The sequence below is a fragment of the Nicotiana attenuata genome, chromosome 9, assembly GCF_001879085.1.
Source record: "Nicotiana attenuata strain UT chromosome 9, NIATTr2, whole genome shotgun sequence".
Taxonomy (NCBI): Eukaryota; Viridiplantae; Streptophyta; class Magnoliopsida; order Solanales; family Solanaceae; genus Nicotiana; species Nicotiana attenuata.
In genome coordinates this window covers 15,895,655-15,905,780 of record NC_031997.1, presented here as the reverse complement: position 1 = coordinate 15,905,780, position 10,126 = coordinate 15,895,655, and the positions used below count along the sequence as shown (strand labels likewise).

Genomic DNA, 10,126 nt, shown 5'->3' with positions numbered 1-10,126 from the left:
ATGGATGAGAAGGTAAATATACTACTTAATTTAATGAGAGAAAATTTATCGTTATTTATTCACTCAATCATACAACCTCAATCAAATTTAAAAAAATGCAACAATTGAAATGTTTTCATTAATAATAATTGGATAAATTATATGTTCGATATAATACTAATATAGTGTTTTCTAATTTTGCGGCCCTTAATACTTGGGGACTAAGGCAAGGGCTTTATCGGCCTTACCTTAGAGCCGCCCCTGTGTGTTCTGTCATTTCTCTCTCTAGTGTCTCTTCTTTATCACATGGTACCGGAGAGAGGAATTACTTATTAAGCATTAACCAATGACTTCCACGAGAAAAATCTCTGTCACACAACTTTTTAGTGATTGTGAGTACTCCCTGAGTCATCCTTAGTATTGTGAATGTTGCGCATCAACCCAGCACCACCCAGGCAATGATACTTTCCAACTAACAAAACCTGACATGCCTTGCACTGACCGGAGAGGACGCACGCCAACATGCCTTGCACTAACTCTTATTTCTCACTATATGTGTGTACAAAATCTCTTTGTTTCAGACACGCCTTTAAAATTTGCTAGCCCAAATACATACATTTAAAACAAACTCAATATAGAGTTACCAATTCACAGATGGTACTACACCTTTGGTACCAACCTGGAAGGAAGAACAAATACGTATATAGACTTTAGAAAAATTTCCATACATCCAGCATCATACCGCATCAATCTGTGCCTATTCCACAACATCACTGTGATTGCACCACAATTCGAAGAGTGTAGAAGGCAAAACAAGATTAATTGAGTCAAGAGTCATAACCTGTAAACACAATATATCAGCTGACCACCATCCAAGCTCAGAAAGAATACTTCTTTTACGCCATTCCCAGTCCAAAATATGTTGTGGTATGTGATAGTAAAGTTTTCTCTGATGATCAATTGCAAGGTAATCAGCTAGTATGTTGTATGATAAGACTGTAAATCGCTCTGCAATATATAATAGCATAGTAAAACATTTATCAGTTTGGTCGAGACCTAGCTTAGTAAACAAAAACTTATCACATACAGACAGAAATTGAAAGTAAACAAGTATCTCAAAGTAGCACAGAAGAAGTCAAATATTTTGCACGCTACAATCTTAAACTCCAACCACATTTCAGCTAACTTGGATAATTTATTGTGAATATATATTAAGCGAATGCTCCAATATAGTGGTAAGAAAGGGAGCAAATAAAATGATTTAAATATTTTTTCCCTTTCTACGAAGAAACCTAGAGGTCCACTCCAGGATAGGACGGCTTAAAAGAATATATTCTAAACTTCCAAGCATGACCCAAAAGGGAGCTTTCTAAATGTTCCATGCTCCCGTCCTACTTATCTGTTCACAATAGGTGGTTAGTTGTCCCCAACATCGTGAAAGATAAAATGGAACTCACGAGAGCAAGCATCGAGGCAACACAACCTCTACAAATTCGACTTGATCATGGGGCTAAACTGTCGTAGCGCTAACGCATTGATAAGTCAGGGGTTCATCTCATACACACTTAAATCGTTAGACTAACACCTTGTTCTTACTTGATATTGTTTTATGGTACTCTGTGACCAAGAATTTGATGACTTCGAAATTTTTTTTTTTTAAGTCGCTGGGTCAGCAAAATAAGAGTGCCACACCAGCTCCCTCAGCAAGGTATGATCTCCTTTTATTGGCACTTGCACTGTAAAACAACTTATCTCTTGAAAGTTTAATTTGCATCTTTTGAAACAAATATCTGCTGAGGCCTCACTACTGCTGGAAAGTTCGCATCCTCGGCCTTTTTTATTTTTTATTATTTATTTTTTTCCACATCCCCAACTAAATTATCTGTAACTTGGGTTATCTATCTGTGTCAATTCAAGTATTTGGCATAATATTATTAAGTTGCAAACAAAAGGTTGAAGTATCAAAGAGTGAAGGTCTGGGGAATGAAACAAAACTAGTATTTGACTATTTTACCCCCGAATATTTGAAAATTGCCTTCAGTTGCATATTGTAGACTTTCTCTCTCTCTCAACGGTAACAGCTGTCACTGCCACTCTTTTTCTTCTCCGTCGATGGTAACTAAGCACATCTAAGGTATCTTTCTCTTCTTCTATTCTTCTCTCTCTCTCTCCTTCTTTCTCTCTCTTTCCTCTTTTTTTCTTTCCTTTTCATGTTGGAGTCCCGGCGACATGACCAGTCTTCTGCGCTGCTTGTCTCCTTCCTTCTTTGCTTCTCTCTCCCGCTCTGCGTGTGTGTGTGTGTTCGCGTCTGCGGACAGTAATAGGTTCCGGCCGAACCAGCTGAGCAGGGAAAGAGCGACTGGGCCAGACGAGTTCCCGGTTAAATTTTGAAAGAGCGCGGATCGAGTAAGTTTGAAGTGGCTTACTGGATTGTTAATTGTCATTTTTAGGACGACAAAAATGCCCTAGGAATGGAGGTGGAGCACAATGATTCCGTTGTACAAGAACAAGGTTGATATCCAAAATTGCAATAACTATAGAGGTATCAAGCTGCTAAGCCACACTATGAAGTTTGGGAGAGAGTGGTGGAGATGAGGGTGAGGAGGGGTGTGTCTATTCCCGAGAACCAGCTCGGATTCATGTCGGGACGTTCGACTACAGAAGTCACGGTGTAAGGAGATTGGTGAAGCAGTATATGGAGAGGAAGTGGGACTTATATATGGTGTTCTTTGACCTGGAAAAAGTATACGATAGAGTCCCAAGGAAAGTTCCCTGGAGATGTTTGGAGGCCAAAGGTGTACCTGGCATATAAACTAGAGCGATTAAGGACATGTATGTTGGAGCCAAGACACTGGTAAGGACAGTGGGAGGAGACTCGTGACACTTCCCACCAGGGTTGTAAATAGCGCTCGGCTCAGCGATAATAGCGTGAGGCGATGCGATGCGAGCCTCCAACGCTATTTGCCTCTGTTGCGTGGCGATTTCAAAAAGGTGAGCGCCTCTGCCTTTATAGCGAGAGGCGTTGTGTAGCGAGAGGCGCCCTGTAGCATCACTTTTTAACAAAAAAAAAAAGATAAGAAAAAGGCAGCAGACCAGCGATTAAAAGAAACAATTTAGGGCTTCAGTGATTCTTCTTCTTTCTCCTTCAAATCGACCCAGTCACATCAGCGATTCTTCTTTCTTCTTCAAGCTTCTTCATCAGCTATGCTTCTCTTCATCTCTTTTCTTCTTTCTTCTTCTCCTTTCTTCTTCTTCGAGTTTCTGCCATCTTTCTCCTTTCTCCTTTCTCCTTTCTCCTTTCTCCTTTCTCCTTTCTCCTTTCTCCTTTCTCCTTTCTCCTTTCTCCTTTCTCCTTTCTCCTTTCTCCTTCTTCATTTCTTTTTTGCTCTGTTGTTTTTTATCAAGCAACAGAGACCTTTTTCTTTCTTTCATTCTTTCTTTCCTCCTTCCTTCCTTCCTTCCTTTTTCTTCTTCTCGTTTTTTTTTTTGGTTCCGTTTTTCAATTCTTTCACGGGCAGAGGCAGAGAGCTTCTTCAAACCTGAGATTTTAATTGATATATTTATTCCCCCCCCCCCCCCCCCGACCGTTTCAATTAATGTGAACTTATTTCCTTTTTAGTCTGTGCCAGAAAGAATGACCCCTTTCCCTATTTGGAAATAATTTACCTTTATGCAATGATTTATAGCCACACAAAATATATGTGCCTCATTTTACACAAGTTCAAAAGTCGTTCTCTCTTTTCTTAAACTCCGTGCCTAGTCAAATGGGTTCACATAAATTGAAACGGAGGGAGTAATATACTATTGCTATTGATTATATACACACACAAACATGCAAAGTTAATATTTTATTTTTTTTTATAAATTGTCGCTTCACATCAAAAAGGCGAGCACTTCGCTTCTCGCCCCTCGCCTCAGTGAAGCGGGCCCTAATCGCTATTTGTCGCCTCACGCTATTCAAAACACTTTTTCCATTGGTGATAGGGTTACACTAGGGATCAGCTCTCAATCCGTTTTTATTTGCTTTGCTGATGGATGAATTGACTGGGAACATTAAAGGGGAGGTGCCATGGTGCATACTATTTGCAAACGACGTAGTGCTTATTGACGAGACGTGAGGCAATGTTAACAATAGGTGGAGGTTTGGAGACAAACCCTAGAGTCTAAAAGTTTCCGGTTGAGCAGGACAAAAATAGAATACTTGGAATGCAAGTTCAGTGACATAGCTCATGAGGATGACATGGAAGTGAGGCTTGATACACAAGTCATCCCCAAGAGAGGAAGTTTCAAGTATCTTAGGTCTATAATCCAAGGTACTGGGGAGATTGACGATGATGTCACAATCGCATTAGAGCGGTGTGAATGAAGTGGAGGCTTGCATTCGGGGTCTGGTATGATAAGAATGTGCCTCCAAGAGTTAAAAGTAAGTTCTACAGAGTAGTGGTTCAACCAACTATGTTGTAATGGGGGAAGTGTTGGCCAGTCAAAAACTCTCATGTCCAGAAGATGAAGTAGCGGAGATGAGGATGCTCAGATGTATGTGTGGTCATACTAGGAGAGATATGATTAGAAATGAAGATATTCGGAATAAGGTAGGAGTGGCCTCTTTGGTGAACAAGATGTGTAAAGCGAGGTTGAGGTGGTTCGGACATGTCAAGAGAAGATGCACAGAAAACCCAGTGAGGAGATGTGAGAGGTTGGCAAGGGTGGGTCTAATGAGAGGCAGAGGTAAGCCAAAGAAGTATTGGGAAGAGGTGATTAAACAAGACATGGTACATTTGCAGCTTACTAAGGACATAACCCTTGTTAGAATGGTGTGGAGGTCGAGGGTTAAGGTAGTAGGTTAGCAGGTAGTCGCGCATTTTTCTTCTCCATACCAATAGTATTAATATTACTCTCGTATTTTCTTATTCTTTCATATCTATTACTACATGTTTTTGCTTCAGTTGTCTTATTTTCATGCTATTGTTACTGCTTCTTTTTTCATGGCTTCTTCACTACTGTAATCTCTTTTTCATGAATGCTGGGATTATTCTTTACTTGAGCCGAGGGTCTATCGGAAACAGCCTCTCTACCTTCACAAGATCGGGGTAAGATATGCGTAAACACTATCCTCCCCAGACCTCACTTGTAGGATTTCATTGGGTATGTTGTTGTGACAAGGAAAAATAGCATCAAGCAGAAGCTCTATCTACAGCGGAAGCAATCTAACTTCCATTTTACTCGTTAGCAGGTAAGGAAAAAGATAAAATTCATAGCATCCTCCTCATCATTCAGTATATTCCACCTTGATGTAGATCGGACCTGGTAGATTCTAGGAAATTGAAGATGACTTCTACAACAAGAATACCTAGAACAAGAAGGAGAATAAGTAATAAAGTAAAGGATAGAGGAATTAGAGAATTAGGGTTACTCGTCGTCGTCGAGGTGCACGCAAACTGGCCCGAGTACTATAACAACAACAACAACCTAGTGGAACCCCACAAGCGGGTCTGGGGATGATAATGTGTACGCAGACCTTACCCCCACCCTAATTCTCTAATTCCTCGGCCCGAATACTATGGTTATCAAAAAAAAAATTAATGTATTATAAGAAATCAATTATGAATTAGTTGACCCACATTGTAATTCAACTATAAATCACTAATTCAAGGATAGAAGAAAGAAAGGATCAAACTAAGTAAGGAATGCAATAGGTAAAACCCAAGAACAACTAAAGATACTTAAAATAAACTAATTACCGTCAATTACAAAACCAAATCCAAAGGGAGAAATAGAAATTAACTCATAAATGAACTAGTTCTCATGATGTAACCAAAGAGAAGTTCATTGTAGAGACAAGGAAAAAATCCATAACTCACAAAGAGTTTCATCTTCATAATTATAAGCTGCTTCCCTAAGAATAAAGACAAAGAATTTATACTAGGGTTGGTATTTGGGCTAAGAAATGAAACCCCTAAGCTAGTCTTAAAGAGCTAAATGGTCAAATTACTAAGATACCCATATTACAAAGGTAAACTTCAATTGATCTTTTACCCTTTCTTCCTTTAAACTTCCATTTAAGCATACTTAAGGCCTTGAGATCTTCTTTCCACGCCTCATCTAAGTGCTCCAACTCTTACTAGTCGAAAGTCCTTGATGGCTACCTTGATCTGCAACACGTCTATACGAATAGGCTAAGAGATTCATACAATTAGCTATGGAAAATTGAATGAGGAGCCCTTTCTCCCAAGCATGTCTTGGTTCTTTTCTCTCCAAATACTCCCGCAAATGCACCATTGTATAGTGATGCATATTTTCTAAAACATCATTTTTTTTGTCTTCACCAAGTGGCAACTTATCACAGCTTCCTTTAAGTTGTGTGGCATGACTTATTTGATCTCCTAAGGCTTAAAAACATATTACAGCCTTCTCTTGCTGTTGTACAATGTATAAATAAGTGTTTTGAGTCTTCTATATCTGCACAATACATATAGTGTATATTGCAAATATTAACATTTTCTTAATTTCTCGTGTCAAGAAAGCATCATCTTGAGGCTGAATACTTTTATTGGTGCTCTTCCTTCCCATTATGATAACCAAGACCCTCTACTTTCAGATTCCTCCCGCTGTTTTCTTCTTTTTTTATAACTGAATACGGTTCAAAACTCGGCAGATAATGGCACGCCCCTCTCTACCCTTCTCAACTTAAATATCAGGCTTTTGTCTGAGACTGGATTTGAACGCATGACATGCACCTAACCTATCTCTACGACAGGCACCATTTAGTTTACCTCCTTATTATTCAAGTTAATCCTTAACGAAGTCCCGATGCCAAATCTAAGATAGTACATCAAAGCTAGGTAAAATAAAGAAGTGCACTTTTTTTTTTGGACGCACCAATCGAACATGCTTCCTCTTCTTCTCTTTCTTTTTACCTCTAGTTGTCTCCGAAGTTGCTCGGACACGGGTGCGGGTGTCGACGCGGGTGCGTATCTAGAGGTCGGATCCTTCAAGATGTATATTCTAAGATTCGGGGATACGGATCTTAGTATGGATACGGATGCGGATATCCGGCTAAAAGTAATTCAAAATATATATATATATATATATATATATATATATATATATATATATATATATATATATATNGTTTGAAGATTCTTTAGTTAATTATCTCGTTAAAACAACCATCATTTTGACCTGAAAATCCTGCTAATTCAAATCTTATGGAGAAAGTCTTTTCGTAGATTTCTTTCTTGCAAAAGGCGTCCGTTGTTAGCTTTTTAAGTCGGATCAAATCTGCTTCCCAGAATTCCTACTTTCCGAGCTTGTTCAATTCTGTGTTGAGAACCTCAAAACAATGCAAACTAAATTTATGTAAAGGAAGTGTAATCAGAAGCTAAGTTGCTCGGATACGGGTGCGGATCTAGAGGTCAGATCCTTCGAAATATAAATTCTAAGATTTGGGATATGGATACGGGTGCGGGGATCCGACTAAAAATAATTCTATATATATATATATATATATATATATATATATTATGAGAAATTTTGTGGAATATTTATGTATAGCTTGTAAAGTTTGAATTTCTTTTTCATTCTCAAGTTGTAGAAAAGTAAATGAGTGATTTCCTAGATAAGCTATGCTATATTCTTCAAATTTACCCTAGTTTTGGTTCTAATTTCGGGAATCAAATTGTATCTCATCTCGAATTTTTCCGTCCGTCGTGGTCAAAGTACCCAAAATTGTTTGACCAAATCCGGTACGGATCCCATACCAACACCCATCCTAGTGTCGTGTCGATACGGGTGCGGCACTTAAACTGCCATGTCGAAGCAACTTAGGTTGTCTCCATGCTCTTCTACGAGACTATGTTCAATTTTAGCAATTAAATGTGTTTGCCTTAACTGAAATGGAAGTTTCATATTGGTTAGCGAAAGTGAAACTCTTCTCCATTTCATTTGCATATCAACACGTTGTATGAAACAATTACGTCCTATTTTGTTTAATTTTAAAGAACAATCAACCTTGAACACAGAGAGGTATCCTCTTCTATTCTACATCACATTTCTCACCACACACTGTTACCCAATAAACCAAAGAAAAGAATTTCCAAGTAGACCATATCTTATGACTACAAACTCATAATACAAACATACTACATCTTTCCAATAATATCAAGTCAGTTCCATGGATTCTTTAACTTCATGTATGCCATTCCATCTACGCAACAAAAAAACACAACTGCAACTAGGTCTCAATCTCAAGCACGAGGATTCATCGTGAACTGACTAGCTTTTAACTGGTTATCAAACTACCACAACCATCTTAACAGTTGTGTACCTGAATTCAAGTAAACGTAACATTGAAGAAATATAAAAATTTACCGCAATGAGGCGGAGGTCCAGTTCTAGCATACACCCAATTCCGAAAGTTCAATGCCTTGGGAGGGGATGGACGCGGCCTAAACTGCTGATTCTCATAAAAATTCGGTCTACTGAACTGCTGATTCTCATAAAAGTTCGGTCTATTAAACTGTTGATTCTCATAAAAGTTCGGTCTATTAAACTGCTGACTCCGGAAATGTTGTGGTCCTCGTGGCGGTGGCAGCACTGCTCTATTGAACTGCTGATTTTGATAAAATCCGGCTGGTGGCGGCATTGCTCTATAAGATTGCTGATTGTGATGAAAAGGCTGACGCGGTTGAGGAGGCGGCAATTGTCCATAAGTCTGTTGATTAGGATGAAAACTCGGCGTTGGTTCCCTAGGTCGGAAAGGTCGAAAATTTGGGGAAGGGCGGAGATTTCTATTGGTTTCACGAACAGAATGGAAGTGAGAGTCTCCAGTTGCAATGTTTTGCTCACTTTGTTCGCCGGAAGGACGGTCGGAAAAGTTTCTCCGGCCGCGGCTCCGGCCACCTCGGAACTGTAACGGAGTCAGGAGAGTTTTGTTAACAGTTTAGAAATGGACGTTAATGCGAGTTTTCCATTCGGGGGGAGAATTCTTACTGGTTGAGCAGACGACATGGCGGCGTTGGCGATGGCGGCGTCGGTGAAAGCAGCGGCTGCAAGGAGGTGGAGGGAAGGAGCAGAGTGCTTCATGAATGTTTCACTAACATTTCAACTGTGACTAGTGAAAGGAAACTGTAAATTGCAATGTGACGCAACTGCTCCATTGAACGACACGTCTTAACTGCCAATGGTGGTTTGGAAAGAGAAAATGTAAAAGTAGTTTGAGGTTAGGTTTGAAGCAGTCCATTGGAAAAATTATCGAGCAATTTTTTTCTTAAGTTTGTTAAAAATTGGCATTTTTGTCAATAATTTAACAAATTCTAACTATTAATTTAATAGAAATTATAGAAAAAAAAAGATTAACCACAAACACCAAAAAATATCGTTAAAATCTCAGAAATTATTATGATTGTTCTTGACTTCATGCATATTTAAACATGTGCATGAACATTCCAATATGACGTGAGACACGTCTTCTATGTGTCCAACTTATGATAACACACAATTAACCCGTACAATTGGGTCGTGCAGGATGAGGCAAAGAGTCCCACGTTCTCCTAAACCTCTTTACTAAATTGGGTTGATTATCTGTTTGAAAACAATCAATTAAGACCCACTTTTTCACAACGAATACTCTATTAGGACTTGGACTCTAGGAGACTAGGGATCGTTTGGTTCATGAGATAAGGTGGGATAGTGATTTAAAATTTAGGATTAAATTTATTTTATATTTTTAATTTGGGGTACTAATTAAACTCAATATATAATATTTTTTAAGAAAAAAAGATTAACCACAAACACCAAAAGATATCATTAAAATCTCAAAAATTACCTTCAAATGCATTTTCATTTGAGATTAATAATTAGAGTTTGTTATGACGAGATGATCACGCTCAACTATGCCTTATAAAAAAGACTAAGCGGTCGTTGCAAATATATTCTGGTTAACAAGTCCGGAGTCGAATCCCACAGGGAATTAACCTATTAAGCACATCTAATAGACTCGCACAATTTCACGCAATCAATCTTCAAAAATATTTAAATAACAAATTGGATGTTTACTAACTAAATATCACGTAATAAAAAATGCAGTAATTAATAACTAACTACGAACAAGTTGTAGACAAGAATTGGAAAGGTCTAGGGTTTTGAT

At 38.5% G+C, this 10,126-nt stretch overlaps 1 protein-coding gene across 2 annotated transcripts in view; it reads right to left on the bottom strand.

Annotated features, from left to right (window-relative positions):
- LOC109232100 (carbon catabolite repressor protein 4 homolog 6) overlaps positions 1-9,173 on the bottom strand; it is a 24,618-nt gene extending 15,445 nt beyond the window's left edge. For both annotated transcript variants that reach the window (XM_019397760.1, XM_019397761.1), the window contains exons 1-3: positions 8,971-9,173; positions 8,350-8,887; positions 821-987 (exon numbers count right to left, since the gene is read on the bottom strand). In XM_019397760.1, coding sequence (XP_019253305.1) covers positions 821-987; positions 8,350-8,887; positions 8,971-9,063 — 798 coding nt within the window. In that variant the 5' untranslated portion in view covers positions 9,064-9,173. The remainder of the gene's footprint in view (positions 1-820; positions 988-8,349; positions 8,888-8,970) is intronic.